The sequence below is a fragment of the Halichoeres trimaculatus genome, unplaced genomic scaffold (genome assembly GCF_033239565.1).
Source record: "Halichoeres trimaculatus isolate MK-OKI-2021-1 unplaced genomic scaffold, fHalTri1.1 fHalTri1_scaffold_15, whole genome shotgun sequence".
NCBI classification, from domain to species: Eukaryota; Metazoa; Chordata; class Actinopteri; order Labriformes; family Labridae; genus Halichoeres; species Halichoeres trimaculatus.
Genome location: NW_027437193.1, coordinates 34,231,852 through 34,251,681, shown reverse-complemented (window position 1 = coordinate 34,251,681; position 19,830 = coordinate 34,231,852). Strand labels below are relative to the sequence as shown.

Here is a 19,830-nt window from a genome sequence, read left to right as displayed (position 1 = left end):
CACACGACCTTAACAGGGCTGTACCACAGGAAACCACAAGGGGAGTGTGGTTGTTACTACCTGGTACGTAGCTCCAGTGAAACAACAAGAAGGAATAACAATGGGGATGTATTTACAGGGACTGTGAGGAGTTTCTGAGTGATTTAGAAAAAGTCTCCCTTCTAGATTTATTCCTGATCATAATCCACGCTTTAAAATGAGATTATCAGCACCAAGATTACAGGTTACAGGTCATTTTAAACTGCTACTTCTCAGATTCCTGATCGGGTTCACCAGGACTGGATTGATTTATGGCACGTCCAGGTCTCTACTAGGTCGCCACACCAGCTGATGAAGTGTAGCAGAGAGAAGAGAGATCTGTGTTTTTCTCTACTGAAAATGATTTCTGTGATTAATTTTGTAGTGATGGTGGACACTGGAGCTAAAACATGAGCTAAAGGCTTAAACATGAGCTAAAGGCTAACACATGAGCTAAAGGTTAACACATGAGCTAAAGGTTAACACATGAGCTAAAGGCTAAAACATGAGCTAAAGGCTAACCTGTTAAACTGTTTGTGCTAATGTTGCCTCCAACCCACAGTCAGCAGTTATTCTGCAGTGGTCTGTTCAAACTTGAGAGTCTATCAATAAAATGAAGAGTGAGGTTACATGAGCTCCAGAAACTGACAGTGTTTACTTGATGCCCCGTTTCGAACCACAGTGCTTCCTAACTGTACTGATGAATACCTACCTCATCACATTGTATCTGGTAAAAAGTTGACTTGAACAGAGGAAATTTGTTTCTGATCTCCATTAATTCCAAAACAAACACGCGCCTTGTTCAGCGTTACGTCTTCACCACAGTGTGTGGAAACTCCGGGTCAAAAGGTGGCGTTGCAGTCCAATAAAGACAGCTCACAGCTTCTTTAACAGGAATGCCAAAGTAAAGCACACATTGAAGTATGTTTGCAGTGACAGTAACATCATTTGAAAAGGGCAAATACATTTTTGTACATACGGGGAGGATAAATGGGCCCCGACAGACACTTTGTTGTGATGTGTTTATTTCAACCCATTTTTTTCCTGATCAGATTTTAATGATCAAGTCAAGAAACAAGGCTAAATTACAGTTATGAAATTGTGCAGAAAACCAGTTTCAGGATGCAGAGTCATTCATATTTGGGGCTTGATTTCATAAATAAATGTGTTAATGAGAGCTGCTGGTCCTTGGTCATTTTCTGGATGTGCAATATTCTATTCTATTCTATTCTATTCTATTCTATTCTATTCTATTCTATTCTATTCTATTCTATTCTGTGAATAAAGTTTGGACAGCCTTGTTGTAGAAAGACAAAGTCCAGATAACCTGGGACACTGCAGCGCTGCTTGCTACTCGCTCTGTGATGTTGGCTGAATAACGGTTAAAACCCTTTCAGTCTCTTTTACACCTTGATTTAACTCTCAGCCTGAAACGGTTTTCCTCTTTTCTATTTTTGAATCCTCTTCATGCTGTAAACCAACCTTCCTGGCTAACAAGCAGAGCCTCAGGTCAGACCGGTGCAGACTCTCCGGTGTAAGTAATGACACGGTTTTGTGTCAGTGAACTAAGCTGACTCCTGGAGAGCAGATGCAGGAATTAGAGAGAAACTAATTACACAGCAGTGTGAGCCCTGTGCTGAATGCGTGTGTGTGAGAGGAGAAAGCCAGTGTTTGGTCCACTGTGATGAGGATGATGGGTCTTCCTCTGTGTGCTGATGGCGGCTGTGCTGCATGTGAGCTTCCTGTTTGAAGGTTGAATGTCCCATCAGAACGCTGGCGATGGAGAGCCCGTTTGGTGGCTGGGACTCAGAGAGCAGCAGGGTGGACCCCCCTGATCATGTCCCTCTGTCCTCTTTGCTGGGTGATCAGGTACCTCAGGATGAGTGGGGCGGCTTTGCTCCTCTGGGTAAGGAGGACGACATCCCCTGTCGGAGGATGAGGAGCGGCAGCTACGTCAAAGCCATGGCGGAGGACGACAGTGGAGACTCAGATGGGAGTCCAAAACCCTCCCCAAAGATTCAGGCACGTCGGGCCAGCTACCTGAAAGCCACTCAGCCATCCCTGACTGAGATGACCACTCTACAGTAAGCCTCCATCCTCTCACTTCCTGTTTCTCTGTTTTTACCTTCATTTTCACTCCAACTACTACCAGTGAAGTTAGACCACCTGGTACCTCCACTAAAGATGACCTTTATTTTAATCAGTGAAACATTTCTTTGTTATTCTTCACAATTTTGCTGCAGACAGCAGTAAAAACTAGTCCAACACATCAGGATGTTGGTTTAATGGTTTGGTCCTGGCATTCTGCACTGATCGGGTCAAACTGTATGAATACAAACAGCAGGTCAGCTGGTCGATGAAAACCATCAGTTTCAGTTTCAGATCTAACATAAAACTGAGCATTGGTCTGGATAGATACATTGATCACTCAATTCATCTATGACCTAACTCAATGAAGTTACAGCTCATTGAAGACCTGGTAACATTTTCTCACAGCGGGATTTTACTTTTTAACAAAATACATCCACCGGGCTATGTTTAAAAAAGCCTTCTCTAATAAATGTAGAAATGGATGTGTTTGATGTCTTTAATGGGTAAACTGATCAGACTTTGACTGTCCATGATAACAAATGTTGTGTAGAACTGCAGCACATTCACCAAAAATTCTGGGTTTCATATTTACCAGGTACCTAGTTACAGGCTGAATGCTGTATAAACCAGTGGTTCTCAAACTTGTTTCAGTGATGTACCCCCAGAGAAATGTTTCTTCTGCCAAGTCCCCCCTAAAAAGCTCGGAGCAGTTCTGGTTGGAAAAATAGACGTAACACACAGCGCTGTACTTTTACTGTCAATTGGATACAATATTTAGTTTATAAACTTAAACATACTTTGGATTCAAACATTGATTTAACAAATGGTGTCAGAGGAATTTTCCTTGGTTTTATTTTTTGGAGTATTCATTTTTGAATATTGCATAGCCCCTGGAGTGCCCTCACGTATCCCCAGAGGTACATGTCCCTGTTTGAGAACCACTGGTGTGAACCAGGTATGTCCTCATAGTCTCGATGGTGGGTACCTCATATATCTTTACAGTCCAGATGGTGTTAACACATTTGACGTTACAGTCTTGCTGGTGGATACTACAAACACTGGTCTAGTAGATGTGTGCCATATTTGCTGGACTCTGAGTTGCTTCTGCGTATCAGTCACATTTGTTCTAAATGATTTGGTATGTTTACAGCGTTTCCAGAGAGAAATATGACTTTGATTAGTCCTTGTATATTAGGAGGTTTAACTATTTTTCCTACTGCACCTCATATCTGTGACCATAGTTAAGTTTCAGTTTCTCTTCTCTTCTCACCTCCCCTCCTCCCCTCCCTGCTCTACTGTGAGTGTTACCGGTTATACCAGTACAGTGTGAGCTGAAATAAGCACCATCAGATACATCCTCACTTTTAAAAAGTTACAGGAGTTTTAGTTTGTGACTCAAATCCTGAAAAAATGTCTACAAGAGAGCGAAGAAGACAGGAGTGAGAGAAATTTCTCATCTATGAAATTAGTGATCTTTTCCATAAAAGTATCCAAATAAACAGCACCATGTTAATTTGTTATGTAAGTCACGGGACCAGCCAAAGTATGAAAAAAGTGTGACTCGTTGTCCAGAAAATAGGGTGCTACATACACCCTTACAGTCTGGATGGTTTACCATGTATGACCATGGTTTTGTTTAAACTGTTTGCAGTGTTAACGTCTAGATGGTGTAGACCACAGAGGCTGTTACCATCTCGATGGCATAGACCATGGAGGCTGTTTCCGTCTTGATGTTGTGTTTCACATGTCTGTTGTGACAGTCTGGATGGTCTGACAACAACAAAAGAAAGAAGACAAAACAGGAAGTGATGGGTTCTGTAACTCATGTGATTCTTTCCTCCCAGGGTGATGTTCATACTGAGAGCCGGAGTTGTTCACAGAGCTCTGCAGTGCTTATTATGGTGATATGAATATGATTATAATTCCTGTGTAGACGAGTGTAATTATAACAAACTGCACATTTGGCATCTTGTGAGAGGTGTTACAATGTGAAGGAGCCTGCTGGAGGAAACTGTCGATGCCTTCACATCACACTTAGAAGCTCACACTGACTGGAGTGAAGTTTCCCTGTTATCATCCCTGGATTTACATTTTTAATTTACCTGGATGGATTACGTTATTTGGGATGAAAGAGTACAAATGATGTAACAAAGTAACACTGCGTGGAGGAAGTCCTGTTATGGCTGCTGAAGGTGGGCTGGGTGAGACTGTCCTCTGAGAGAGGTGTAATCTCCAGCCTGATCGACAGCAGGAAGCCAGAAATATCAGCTTTGTATAATTAAGCTTTCACAGCCTTCAGAAAGGGAGAGTAATTACAGCGAGTCTCTGAGGAAGCAGACCGCCGCTCTGCTGTTTCCGTCTCCTCTTTCTCCTCTCAGCACTGTACACACAGCCGCTGCCTGTCTCTTCATGAATGGACAGGCTGCCTCACCGGCTGATTAGCATGTAAATAGCTAGAGATTGATATATGAGAATGTTTAGGGATATTTATTCAGTTATGATTTATTCAGAAATGTTTGTTCTTACTGGATAAAAATTAAGTTGATAAATGTAGTCTGTAGTCAAAGTTTAAGTGTGTTTTCATTTAACATTTCATTTGGTATTACATGGTTACATTCAGAGGTGGAAAGAGTACTAAAACTTTGTACTCTAGTAAAAGTATTCTTACATGGCTTAAATTGTACTCAATTACAAGTAAAAGTACTGGTGTTAAAATAATACTTGGGTAAAAGTACAAAAATCTACTCAGAGTATGAATTACTTTTTAAGAGGGGTGTTGATTGCATGGTCAAACTGGTTTGACAGGATGTTGCTGTTGTGGTGCTGCTCAGTCTCTGATGGATGTTTCCTCTGCAGAGATCAGTAAACTAACACACATTGTGTTCAAACATTACTTCATCACATCTCTGCCGTCAGCGCGGACAGAAACGTGATTTCAAAAACCCAGGGAAATCGTCTGAGCTCACAGCATGAATGAGTGGTATATGTGGCTACATTTTGTAGATAAGATAAGATAAGATTAGATAAGATAAGATGATAAGATAAGATAAGATGATAAGATAAGATAAGATAAGATAAGATAAGATAAGATAAGATAAGATAAGATAAGATAAGATAAGATAAGATAAGATAATATAAGATAAGATAAGATAATTCTTTATTGATCCCCAGAGGGGAAATTCAGGTATTGCAGCAGTACAGGGCAAGTACAAGGGTAGCAGCATACATTGGAAGAAAAATAAAATAAAATGAAATTATACATGGTTAGTTTTGGGACAAGCAAGGATGACAGGAAAAACAAAAAAACAAAACTGAGAGCAATGTACACAGTTTATATTAAATATTAAAGTGCAGAGCAGTGTATTGTGTATTATTGCCATAGACATGGATTAGTGGAGGTCAGTGCAGTGATGTACTGTGGCCTCTGCTGCTGTTCAATAGTCTGATGGCGGTGGGCACAAAGGAGCGCCTGAAGCGCTCATTTCTGCTTCTGGGATACACAGTATATAAAGTGAATTTATAGGGAAATTACTTAATTTGCCAATTATTTACAGTCATGCATGTGGCTAATGCTACGGCCAAACGGGCCATTTCATACCTTTAGGTTAGGACTAACGGTCCTGTTGGTGTAATGACTGAATGTGCATACAGGCCCAGCTCTTCAGAGCAAAGTGAACCCTAACCCAGTGCATTCATTTCACTGGAAAAACAGAACGTCTCTAAGTTTAGGCCCTTCAGACTCTCAGACAGTGTCTGCTTCACTATTTCAGCCACTCAAAGCAGCTCAGTCCTGCCAATACCTCAGGGTGGTGATGTTCAGATAAACTAACCTACTGAAGACCTTTTTATCACCAGAACAAAAGGACAAAAAAGTGGGTCTGTGAAAGGAGCATAGCTTTGTGCTCAGGCAGCAGAGACCAGAAATCTGTCTGCTTAGGTAGATGAACTCAGCGGGAAGACGCTTCATCAGGTGATCGCAGATTTGATGCACAGAAAAACTTGTCTGTACCCTCACATCTCTGTCCCCTCTGTCCCTCAGGATTTCCACGGAGCACTCCCCCAAGCTGCAGATCAGGAGCCACAGCTACCTCCGTGCGGTGAGTGAGGTTTCAATCAATAGAAGCCTGGATACCCTGGACCCCAAAACCCTCCTCGACCCCAAATCGCTGCTGTCCTCACCCCAATACCGCTCACGCAATGAAAGCTACATGAGGGCAATGAGCACCATCAGCCAGGTTGGTCGCCAGCACTGCTGCCGTTATACTCACAGTATAGACATACTCAGCATAGATGTGAATGTTTGTTGAACTCAGTCTGTCTTTAAAAGTCAGTGCAGCCTGAAAACAGCTGCCTGCAACTTCTGGACAGCCAAACACAAACTTACATTTTCACTTTTGGCAGGAAACAGGTAAACAGGGCGTCGAGAGGTGGGGCAGGAAAGGGGCTATGAACAAACTCTAACAAATATGAACATCAGACGAACAGAATTGACCAAGAACAACTGATAGAATATACTGGAAAAAAGAAAGAAAAAGAGTCATTGGTTAAAAAAACAGAGAAAAAGATCAAAGATCGACTGATTTAATGACCTCGTTGGGGCAGTTTTAGCAAAGTGTTTTTTTTCATGGTGGTGCTTTGTAACTGTGAGTGAGGAGGAAATGCAGTGGATTCCTGAGCCTGCTGCTCTTTGCTAAGTTGTGCAGGGAGCGTTGCTTCTCCATGTTGCTCATGGCTGGGGACGGGTTGATTACATGGTACCAATGCCTGGTACCTGGCAGTTGGCATCAGTGCTCAACAGTACCAACTTTCAGTACTTTAGTGTGTTTATTTGGTAATAAATTAATTGTTTAAAAATAATATCTCATTCAGTTTAACATATTTATTTCTCAGTATTTAACCTCAGTATATAACCTTGCAATGCTGTGTTCAAGTTCAGCATAGAAAATCCCCTACTCTTCCACTCCCTCACAGTCACAAGGATGCATTCAGGGACCTAAACATGATACAGTTTGATTTTACATGAATCGATACACGGTACTGAAGACAGAATTCAGCCAGTACCTCTAAAGTGCCTATTGCAGTACCCATCCTTACTTATGGCATGCAGCGGCTATCTGTGCTCCACATGGCACAGACCAGTTGCCAGTGTTAAACAGCTTTAAAAACCACGTATAAGATAAAGTTAAACTGAACCAACATTTTATGCATACAGTGGTACTTTAACCTAACATTTGGATAGATTACTGAACACTATATGTAGCTGAAACAACCCAGAAGTGTAATTGATTTGACCCAGCGTTTGGGTAGAATATTCAACTCATGTGTTGGGTTAAAATGGACCAACCATCCTGCTGGCTCACATGAACTACTGCTGGGCTACATGACCCAGTGGTGGGGTTATAAACAACCCACAGTGTCTTATTTTTAACTCAGGTGTTTTTAGTGTGTACATATCAGGACTCCTGGACTACTAACGCTAGTGGTGACCCATGTCTGGGGTAGAAAGAAAAACACCTTTCAACAGGAGAGTTTGCCCCAAAGATTCCTATTTTACTGACAGACAGTTTGAAGATCAATCCGTAAAGCTGTCCTTCTTTTTGGACCTGTTTGTGTCCTAAACATGTGTGGTTATCTTTTATGATGGTCATTGCTGGCAGCTTAAGGGAACTAGCGCAGACATGTTTGACGTTTTTGTCATTCAGACTCCAGATTGTGTTACAATAAAAATAAAAATAGTGAAGGTCCTTCTTTAAAGGCTCCTTACGTCAGCTTAATCTGTAGCACATGAACCAGTGCTGTGCCCAGTCTGCCTTCATTAACCTAAACCTCCCTGAACCTCCATGATCCACCCTGAACCCACCTCTCACCACGAACTGACCAAAACACATCATTAGATCCTCTGTGGACAAAACATCCCTCTCTGCATGGATCAAACTCCCATCATCCCTCTGACAGTGTGTTTGGTCTGCCTGTGGAGAACTTTAAAATGACTTTTGGTTTTATTGATGATGCTGTTAGGAATATTTGAGATAATCTGCACACCACACACCTTTCAGGTAACATGAGAGTAATAAAAAACGTACCAGTAAACGCTCTTCAGTCCGAATTGAGTTTCTTAATATTTGCTATTTGAAATGAACTTCTCTTTACTCTAAAGAATAAATTGCAAACAGTATGTTCCAAAGCTCAGCTTTACAGGATCACTGAAACCAGTACCAAATGCTGAGCCCAGGGTTTGGACTGGGACCACAGGGCTTTGTTGGGTATGTCACCATGTTCCCAGCACCCGTCCTCTTCATGGTCGTCTCCTCTCTCTGCCCCCTCTGATGTCCACGCCTGTGCCCTTCAGCTGAGCGAGCTGGAGGTGAACGGGCAGATAGAGCAGGTCTGTGAGCAGGTCTACAGCGCTCTGCAGTCCCAGGCCATGGAGGCCGCCATGGACAGCATGGACACCATGGACACCCTGCCCATGCCTGGCTGCTTCCGGATGAGGAGCCACAGCTACGTGAGGGCCATCGATCAGGGCTGTTCTGGAGACGAGGAAGGTGAGGGGGGAAGGCCGCTGATCCTGCTTCCCTCCTCCCCTCCACGCACGACAGCTACTACCGTGAGAACGATCCAGAGCAGCACAGGTGAGCCTCACACGGTTCCTGTTTCTGTGTTTCTGACTTTGAAGAGTTCAGCCACTCTGCTCTCAGTTTGCTGCTCTGAAACGTGTACTGTAGCATCTGCTGCTGCTTCATTTTCTTTAGGGTGGGGTGAGGGTCGAGGGTTGGGGGGTTGGTGGGGTGTGTGTTTGTGTGTGTGTGTGTGTGTGTGTGTGTGTGTGTGTGTGTGTGTGTGTGTGTGTGTGTGTGTGTGTGTGTGTGTGGGGGGGGGGGGGGGCTGCTCTGCTGAGATGAGAACATGCCAGAGAGGACGCCGCAGGGGGATTTGCTGCTGCGTGGAGTGTGGGCGCTGTGCGATGATGAGGATTGTGTTCTTTTCAAAGTGCTGGCTGCTGATGACCTACATCTACTGCTCCTCTGGGGATTCTCATATGATCAACCAAGAGGATACATGGAGGCACACACAGGCTCATACATATACATGTGTGTGTGTATGTAATTTACTCATGCACACTGTGATCAAACTGCACAGTAGATGTTAGTTCAACGTGAGCGCTGGTAGATATTAACCTCCAACACAGGGATGGTTCCAGTCCTTAAAGATGGCCCCAGGACTTCCTCAGGTTTGGATCTACAGTCATTACAAGAACTGTAAGGAGTGGTCTACATAACGTCTCACTTTTATATATTTCCTGTTCAAAATCCATGATTTAAAATGAGATTAAAAGAATCAACTCTGGTTGGTTGACTTTATTGACGGTACATAGACTGAAAGTCTCTCTGACAACACCACACTGGCTTAAAAAGTTTAGCAGCAAGAAGAGAGATTGGTGTTTTCCTCCGCTGAAAATAATTTCTGTGATTTTTTTTTGTAGTGGTGGTGGATACTGGAGCTGGGCTGACAAAAAGAGGAAGGAGGTCAGAGCAGAAGACAAAATAAATGCAGCAGAAACAGAGCAAGAGCTGAAGCAGGGGTTAAGCTCTTTGGGAGGTAGTCTGCTCACCCCCTGGACACTAAAATACAAACTGAGTTTGCAAAGTCTGATCGTCATTGTTAGAGAAATTTCAGGAATCTTGACACTTGATGAAGAAGACTCAGGAGACTCAGATGGCTTAAGTTGAAATAGTTTATATCGCTCGATCGAGGAGAATATGACAGACAGTACACATGGTGCCCAGTGTAATGCAAAGTCAGTTCTAACAGACCAGTCTGTGTGCTCAGTATTTAGTATTCTTGAGATTGGGATTGTTATGTCTATCTATCAGAAAGGGGGTTCAGCTAAGCTTGGGAACTCAATGTAAGAAACAGCATTCAAGGAGACACTAACGTGTGAATCGGATCCAACCCAGACTAACAAAAACACTGTCTCTGTGTGCAGATAACTTTAAGGCAAATACAGGCATTATTGTGACACATATTGAGGCAATTTAGAGAATTATTTAAGGAAAGGCATAAAGCAATATGAAAATTCCACCACAGTCATATCCTGTCAAACAACAGCTCACATAATTAATAACAAATACATTACCTTGTCGCTTTGCATCCTGGGAAACGTCTCGAACAAAGAAGACAATTGCTAAAAAGAATATCTGCTCCCATCTTAACGACAGTGGGTGATGGTGCTCATGGGAAATGGAGTCTTTATTCTGTAACAATACAAACGATTCTGACCAAAGGTGTCACTGCTGTCAACGTCAAACAGATGATCCTCAAAGGGCCTTTAAGCTCCGACACAGAAGGTACAACAGTAACCAGGAGGAACTGTTATCAACCAATCAGCTGTTTGCATTAGACATGTTTTACTGTGTGGTAAAATGAGTTTATACACCACACAGCTGTAAGCCAATCAGAAGAGCATGGTTCATGATATCTTTAAAAAGGTTTCCTTCTTTATCCAGAGTATTTTTTCAGCATGGCAGAGTCAAGTACCAGTGTGACTCTGGGATACGGTGGAGATGTGTAGAGACAGGGAGTAAAGGCAAAAGCTGTGATGTAGAAAAATATTTCATTCATCTCCTAAATACAGTTCTCTCACTGTGCCTTGAATCAGGAGTTTAAATCATTCAGTGGTGGAGCTTTTAACTTAAATTACTCGCAGTATGTCACATCAGTTTCCTCATTAAAATGAATTGAAATCTCATTAAACTATTCTGGACTGGAATTCCTTCGTTACATGTTTTTCAAGAAGAAAAATATATTCATGGACAAGGTTTATTGGATAAAAACACAGTGCAGTAGAAAGTACTGCAGTGAGCTGGTTTTATAATGACCAGTGTTTACCTTGGAGATGCTGACGGAGGTGGAGGATGGTGGAGGCTGATTTTTCCCCCTTTCTCCAAACTTTCCTCACTTTCATCTGCAGGTGCTTTCAACAAAAACCTGCCAATGAGCTGTTTCATCCTGGCTTTCAGAATGTTTCTAAATGAGTCAGACCACTGTTGTTAAACAGTGCCCTCAAACCCCCAGCTGCAACTTTTTATCTTATAGATATTTTAGTCAAAACATAACCACTTCAAGACATTTTCTTGGACATTTTCACAGTATGAATTCCTCCAGCCCATCCAACCCCCCCTATATCTCAATTGGCTAAAGAAAAAAACTATACCTGTGAGGGTTTTTTTCTTTAATAATGTCTGAAAGTTTTGCCAAATAACTTCAAGTCCAAACGGGAACACACTTGTAAATCAAGGCACTGTATGGAGAAAGCACATCTTCTCATAAAACCTGTCTAAAAATGATCATGACCAACCAGTCGCAACGAGTACAGAATATTTCACAGAAGTTTCCTCTAACATCAGTGTGCACCTCGACTGAAGAATAAAAAATGAGGTCTGTGGACGAATCTAAGACGTGTCTGTGGCTGAACATGACAAAAACAAAGACAGAAGAGAAATAACTTCTGGAGTTTTCCGTGGTAAGCTGTGAAATGAAAGAGGTCACTGTGGGTAGAAACAGAGCAGACTGATGAGCCGGTTTGTGCTGAATTAATCACCCCCTCACAGATCCCGCCCTCTCATCAGCTCTCTGTGAGCGCTGCATTCAGCCGCTGAGGGCACACTTGACATCCAGCGTCTAACTTTCACATAAAGAAAAGGCTCGGAGAGGTTAGCCTTCGTGCAGTGCTCTCTGAAAGCCTCTCTGCGATGCTTTCCCTAAGTGATGTTCGACCTTTGTTTAATGTGGCGCTGTGAAACTATGAATGGGAGGCCGGGTGTTTTCAGACTGCTGACAAAGCCTATTCAAGGTTTCTAGTAATTTGACAAACAGTGTTCCCTCTGGTTCATGTCTGCTCAGGACCAGAGGACCGCACCGGAGACCCTCACACAGTAGCTGCCTGAAGCTGTGCACTGCCGTATGCACTCAGGGTTTAGAGGCTGGTTGATCAACCAGGACCTGATGATCAAAAACAGTGTGTGTTTAGTGTCACCTCTGTCCCATTCATGCTGTGCCTCAGTGGAAACAGGAGCATAACATGCTGATGGGCCGGGACAAAGGGCAACATCCAGTTTGTAAAAATAAAGCTTAAAGTGCTTAAAGTGCTCAAAGTTGCTGTTCATGGAGAATCCACTTGAGTTTGGCTGCAGGAGGACCGAGAACCACGTCCACATCCAGCCATAAAAACTGACCTTAACAGCATCAAAAAAAAAAACCTACAGTCTGGTTCAAAAAATGGCTTGGGTCTGAAACGTTGATTTTCACCCACACACGGTATGGGGTGAATTTTTTCTAACTCTGTTCTTTGGAAGTTATCAGTATAGTCTGATCGTCCAATCAGAGACACAGCTCAGGTCACCTGACTGACAGGCACCCTGTAGCTGCTGGAAAGGCAGCTCATAGCTTGCATCATAACCAGATCAGAACAATCAGGCTTTGTTTCAGAGAAGGCTGTGAGCCACCAGGAGAAAAACAGCAGCTGCTGTCACACAGGAAGTGATGATTCTTTCCACCAATCAACAGACTGCAGGGTTGTAGCTCCACCTTCCAGGATCAGATCAGATCAGATCAGTCTGGCACCCCAACAGAAGGGAACCAAAAGCTGTAAAATGTGTGCTGAGACAAATGGGACTGAACCACCTGGTGGAAACGGGGCTTTTGTTAGTGGTACTGTGATGAACTGGTGCTACCAGAACAAGGTCTTTGATCCGGTCTTTGGATCCATGAGCAGCATAGGCCTGATTTCATCTTCATGGAGCACAAAGCCTCAGGTCATCCAGACCTCATCACCAGGGATCTGCTGGAGACTGGGCCCCCTGACCAGGATCCTGGAGAGGACCTCAGGACCTCACTGAGCTGAGGTCAGCCCTTCAGGAGGAGAAGAACACCTCAGCAGACCACAAGTGGACTTGTAAACATCGAGGATGTTGTTGTTGAGCTGTACCTGATGCTGAGACACTCGTGATGAAAAGAGAAGCTGTTTTGAGAGCGATGCCAATGATTGAATCCCCTCAGCGCACAGTGAGAGGATTTTCACTGCTCACCGACCCGCTGACTCTGTGGAGCTCCAGGTTGAAGCTGATGAGAGCTGGTCCCACCCAAAGGGGCTCAGTGAACAGCAGATGCTCCCAAGTTCAGCATTTGCTGCTGTAAGATTTGTTTCCATGGCGATGTGTGTCCATGAATTAGTGGACTGGAGCTTCCTGGAGAGCAGAGAGGAGTTTCTGAATTTCACTGCCGGTCTTTACTCTCAGCATAAGACGTCAGCGGACTGCTCTCTGGTGCTGGTCTCCTCTGGGCTGCAGAGCAGCTGTCATTGATCTGACTTTGATGCTGGCCGTCCTGCAGGCTGGTCCAGCTGATGGCACTCAGCCAGGCTGAGATGAATGTTTGTGAGCGGCTGAAGAGGCCAGCAGGTGCAGCTGTTACTGACACCCACTGCACAAGGTCATACCCAAAGCTATGGCGGAAAAAGTTTGTTTCAGTCAAAGGGATGGAGCTGTTCAACATATGGAAGTTTCTGGATGTTGCCTCCATCTCCTGTCTTGGTCACGTAAAGGATTTCAGTGGCAATGTCTTTGGAGGAACATCTGAGTTTTAGTCTTTTGGAGGAAAAATATGTATTTGTTTTAGTCACATTTTATTCATTTCGGACTAAGTTTTAGTCCAGGTGTGGTCGAGGGTTAGAAACTCATAAAGGTCTTGGTCTAGTTTTACTCAGTTTTAGTAAAAAAAAGGAAAAAATATTCGTTTATCAAGTGTTGCAATTCATACAACAACAGTTAACCTTAACAATTCAGCACAATAACCAGATTCCTCACCAGAATGAAAGCGCTAGGCTGGACGCTCCCAGTGATGGAGGTGAATAAACTAATCAAAATAACAGAATATACAGAAATATTTTATTACAGGTTTACTAATAAGACTGCTTCAGGGCCCGAGCACCCACAGAGAGTCCTGATCACCCACAGAGAGTCCCGATCACCCACAGAGAGTCCTGATCACCCACAGAGAGTCCTGATCACCCACAGAGAGTCCCGATCACCCACAGAGAGGGTCTGTGTGTTAGTGACCTGAGGGGGTGGATGTGGCCAAATAAGGATAGGATGCAGCAGCGTGGCTGATAGCACAACAGGCAGAAACATCACAAACTTCCACCTCCCCTCTTCTTGTCAATGAAAACTGGCAGAAGTCTCGTCATGTTTGAGTCAGCAGTGAGCCATGTTTAACTTGTCACCGTCCTATTATCATCATAAAAAAAAAAACACACGGATGAATACAACCCTGGTTTTCAGCTGTGACCGAAGCTTCAGAGGATGAAATGTAAAGTTAGCTGAGGTGCTCTCCCTGACATCACCTGAATACTTACTGGGAGGCTGTTGAAGTTGGTGTGGAGGGAGAATACCGTCACCTTTATGGATGGTTCAGGGGTGGCAGGCTCAGGAGGAGGAGAAAATCCTGAAGGGGGAAAGAGCATCTGGGTGTGAAGGAGTGACTGGGAGGAGGGACTGAGGCAGACTGTGTGTCTGTCAGTCAGAGGAGCTGACACCAGAGGGCAGGAGGTTAAATATCCGTCTTTCAAAGGGAGCCCTGTGAACCTTTACCATCCTGCTGATGCATCAGAAAGAAGTGATGAGGCGCCCTGACCCTGTCCAAGAGCTACCAGAACATTCTGCTGAAACACACAGATACAGAGAGCCAGCTGTTTCTGCAGACGAGCTGAGGAGCAGAGTGGAGGAGGAAGATTTTCCTCCCTGCTAATCTACCTCCATCCATCAGGGTTTATTCTCAGAGCAGGTCCAGGCTTCAGGCAGCCCCACAGCCTACACCAGGAGTTTGTTTCTGAGGATTAGAGGAGAGAGGGCTCCTCTAACCACAGTTTTTACTTTTCACTGATCAAATCTATGGAACTGATCTGCAGAAGCTGATCACTTCAAAGCGATCTGATGGCTGACTGACGGTCAGTGGTGTCGACAGAGGAGGATCTGAGATGGACCCTGTCAGGAGGTCCTGGACGGTCCAGCTGACTGGGCGCCTCTCTTTAGAGGGAAACACAGTGGTTGTTGGAGGAGCTGTGAGGACTATCTGTCTGGTTGACTGCAGTAACATCTTTGGCAGGAATTTGTAGTGAACCTAAAGGAAGAAGACTCCATTTCCCATGAGCACCATCACTCACTGTTGTGAAAACTCTTGCCAAGGTGTAGCTTTGTTTTGGAGAGCAGATCTTCTTTTTTTACTTTTCATTGTTCAATCAACTTTTCCCAGGATGCAAAGCGACGAGGTAGTGTTGTTATTCAATGGTTACGTAGCGCTGTTGTTTGAAAGGTGACAACAGTCAAACTTTGTAAACTCAGTTTGTAGTTTAGTGTCCAGGCTACCTGTTTAGTGTCACAAACAGCTTCACCTGTGCTCCACCACTCTCCTGATTAGCTTTCTTGTTGCTCTGACATCATTTTTATTTTGGGACTTTGGTTTTATTGCTCTTGAGTCTAAAAAAGTTATGAGTGAACCAGGATTGAACTTTAGCGAGGCAGCCATATAGAGGGATGAGGGAGGGAGGATGGAGTCAGGCTTGGAGGAGAGAAGGAGCTGGGTGAAATGAAAGTGAACTCCAAATTCCTGAAAAATGTGACCGGGAGGTTGGAGGTGAATAATAAAAAGGAGGGAGCCAAAGACAGAACCCTGAGGAACACTGGTAAAGACATGCTGACTCCCACTCACAGAGCGGTGACCACAATCTGTATATTATATGAACGTAGTCTCCATGACATCACCCATTTGTTTCTGGTGCAGAGTTTTGAAGCCTGAGCTGAGTCAACCTGAACTGTTGGAGTCAGGATGAGGTAACGTGGTGGGCCTCTCTACAGACAGCTCCAGGGTGTCCTCCTGTCAAACCCTGATGATCCGTTTAATGACTTCAAATATACACCCCGTTCAGTGAGTGTCGGCACAGAGAGCTGTTCAGACCCACATCTGTGATGAACCAGGCTGTAAACAGCTTTATTTTGCTGTAAACCCTTTTTTAAATGGGCTTTCTGGGTCTTTAAGCCTTAAAAGAAGGACTCTGTGACATTTAGGAAGCTGACATTAAGCTGTAGATGTTTCACATTGTTCTCAAATATGGGCAAAATGAGTCATTAAATATCAAAACCTTTAGCTATGAATCACTGCAGCTTCATCCTGTCCCACTGAGACGTGTCTTTGTGCTCCTCTTTGTCTTTGTCGACTCCTCAGACACTCCTCAGTCTTGGTCTCACTTTTGTGACATATGAGTCTTGGATGTTGGAGAGTCGTAGCATTTGTTCCTTCTTCTTCTTCACTTATTGTTGTTATGGTTGTTAAAAAGGAGATTTCTGTGTAAAGGAGCTGCCTGGGGCTGTGTTTAGTGATGTATTTCCAGCTGCTTCGCTTCCAGCAGGGCATTGATATTTAGATAGATCATCTTCCAGCTGCACAGTGAACAAGGTGGTTTATCCCCCTCAGGCCTTGTGTTATTTATGGACAGAGAAGCATGAATAAATGTCATTTCACGTGTATTTTAGAAGTCTCTACAGCCACTGGCTAAATGAGAAGCGTGGCCACATAATGCTTAAAGAGCGAGGAGCTTCGTTCCACTGCAGCAGGGTGGGGGAGATGGAGACAGACCTGGTCCTGGAGGCCTGCAGGCTCGGTACCAGATCCTCCGGAGGCCTGCCGAAGACATACTTTACATTTGAAGCAACAATCATCTGGATAATTCACTTATTCACACTACTCATTCACTCACAGCAGGATAAAGCTTCTCCCTCCTGTAGAAATGATCGACTGCTGGAGATTCAGTCTCAGCTCCCTCCGTCAGAGTCAGGCGTAGGCCCTGGGATGTGAATGTGAAAGAGGAGAGACCAGGACAGAACAGCTGAAAACTGCTGTCAGCAAAGTTTGACCTGAGTTTTTTTTTACTATCCATGACGTTTTTGATTCAGAGCAGTAGATAAACGGTTTACCTGTTTTTTCCTCACACGTTGGTTGATCTGCTGTTCAGCTTTGTATGTAACTCCAGCCTGAGGATGAATTTACCAACACACCTCCATCTCTCCACCTCCTTCCCTCCTCTCTCCTCTCCCTGTCTCTGTTTTTTTTATCATTCTTCTGCAGTTTCATCCTGCATCACCACCTATAAGAAAACTCCTCCACCAGTCCCGCCCCGAACCACCACCTGCTCCACAGCGTCCAAACCCTACATCTCCATCACAGCCCAGAGCAGCACAGAGTCTGCACAGGTACGGCTCAGGGTTATCCCTCCTTCAGGGGGTTACAGAGTGCCTGAACACCTCTCTCTGACTCCAGGTGATGGTGAGGATGAGACCAGCCTGAGAGATTATTCACACAGAGAACTTCTGAGGGAAAACACTTTAAAAAGTTTTAAAATGACCTGAAGAAATGACACCAGCACTGTCAGGTGATTAATGTGCTGTTATGGAACCAGATTCACTACATTTTTTCTGTGAACAACAGTAAAGATCTGCAGCGTAGTGCGACTAAGCCCTGCATCTTTTGGTTCCCTGATGAAGGTTTGATGCTGAAACACAAACAAGTCTGTTTTTAGGGTCAACATGTTTTTTGCCATTACAAATTCTGGGCATTTGTTCTTGTGTAGAGTGCATGCCTCGATTTTTTTTTATCTTTTATTTTTTAACCATTATTACTAAGTTATTTTTTATTTTCCAGAATTCAAACTGAAAAAAAAATGTTGAAAAAAAGTTAGATGAGAGTTAACATAGGGTCGTCCTCTTTTGTCCAGACACTCCTTTTTGGTCGATAAATTATGTCTGGGGGGATTTTATAAAACTCCCTAAAACGTCCAGGTTTTTGCTCAGCTTGTTCTTCAGACCATTTATATTTATAATGAAGAGAAACGCAGACATTACTCTAATGAACTCACTGTGGAGGAACACTGGATTTTTCTGGCTGATATTTTATGTCTCATTTAGCTAATTGCCAAATCCAGATTGCAGAGATCATCAGCTCCCCTCTGTACTGGAAGTAATGTACAGTTTAATGGTGTTTGCTCTTCTCACCTAGGAACTAAACATAACCTGTGTTCACAGGGAACATGTAAGAAGTGTATCTGTACACCAATTATACCCCAATTAAAAAAAAAGGTTTCTCTTTGACAGTAAATGTGTCTAGATTAGTCAGGTATGTATTCTGTACAGACTGCTGCTTAGATTAAAAATGAACTTTCAACATTTCACATGTCAGCAGCAGCTTCAGTTCGTGGTGCTGCGGTCAGCCCATTGTTTCATGTTTATTAAAGCAGGGGATATCAGTGTGTTGGTTGATATCTGAGATTTCCCACTTAAGCCAGTATCAACAGATAACCATCAATCATAAATAATTAACAAAACAAAGAAAACCCATCATAAATAAAGTATTTTTTATTTCTATTCTATTCTATTCTATCAGTTTCTACTGCCTTTCTGTCCAGATGCTGATGATATTCGCAGCATGTGTCATCACGTGACAGACCCAGGCCGCTCCTTCTCTTAGATCCAAACAGAAAACCTGATCGGACTGCCTGAGCTGCTCCATCAGACAGAACGTGATGAAGCCTCAATGCAGAAAAAGTCTTTGTGTCTGGAACAGAGAGCGTTTGTTAATTCAAATACATCAAAAACTTAGTTTGACTTAACCCAAGATTTTGATGCATTATCCATATTTTTTCACACCAGAAATATTTTTGAGCAATAGGATAAGTCTCTTTTATTGTAATTTAATCATGTTGTGGGGCATTATTTATATTAACTTTTAAGAAAATGTCCACTTCAAACAGAAAAGGAATGTTCTAGATAGATGTGTGGTTTGTCGTCTTAAAATGTCTTCAGGTATTTATGCAGTGTCTCCAAGAAGCCGGTGAGGGGGTCGTCTTTTTGAGTTTTCAGAATATGGTTACGCTAGTTAAATGTCCTTTTAAAGGCCATGAAGTTTTATTCTCTATTTTATGTTATTTTATTTGATTTACTTTATAGTTACTTTTTAAAATCTCCTCCCAAGAGCTTTGTCTTGCGGGTGAGTTCATGTCATCTGTAACTTAGAACTAAACCAAAATATAATAATAACACCTTTTATTTAGAAGTGCCTTTCTCAAGCACCCAAGGACACTTTACAAAATACATGATAGAAACACACTGCATTAAAATCACAATTGAAATAAATAAGAACAACACACAGGAGTAACACAGTGAAATGAGGGTGGAAAATTAAAGGTAATACACCGTTTGGAACAGATGGGTTTTGAGTTTCTCAGTGAAACTAACAACTACATAATGAACAACCAAATCTGATTTAGCCAACAAAGATCTGACATCTGGAGAACAGCGTGGGAATAAGGAAATGGAAATCTGAATAAATAAATAAAAGTGAGCTGTTTCCATTAACTTTATTCACATAGCGCCACCTGGTAATGTGATGTGAAGTAGAGATGTATGTGTCTTACATGTTGTATGTTTGGTATAAATCAGGATGCGTACATGGAGGAGGAGGGGCCCAGAGGTGACATGACCATCCAGTCAGGACTCAGTAACTCCACAGAAAGCATCGACAGCATGAAGGCTCTGACCGCAGCCATCGAGGCCGCTAATGCACAGGTGAGTGCTTGGCTTTTACTGCTGATTGGTGTTTATATGCAGATCATTATTT

The 19,830-nt window shown here is 43.2% G+C and overlaps 1 protein-coding gene across 4 annotated transcripts in view; it reads left to right on the top strand.

Moving 5' to 3' along the window:
- The window catches only part of LOC141803786 (disks large-associated protein 1-like), a 124,539-nt gene that overhangs the window by 75,335 nt on the left and 29,374 nt on the right, over positions 1 to 19,830 (top strand). For all 4 annotated transcript variants that reach the window (XM_074687786.1, XM_074687787.1, XM_074687785.1 and 1 more), the window contains 5 exons: positions 1,888 to 2,102; positions 6,149 to 6,344; positions 8,459 to 8,741; positions 17,287 to 17,411; positions 19,653 to 19,778. In XM_074687786.1, coding sequence (XP_074543887.1) covers positions 1,888 to 2,102; positions 6,149 to 6,344; positions 8,459 to 8,741; positions 17,287 to 17,411; positions 19,653 to 19,778 — 945 coding nt within the window. The remainder of the gene's footprint in view (positions 1 to 1,887; positions 2,103 to 6,148; positions 6,345 to 8,458; positions 8,742 to 17,286; positions 17,412 to 19,652; positions 19,779 to 19,830) is intronic.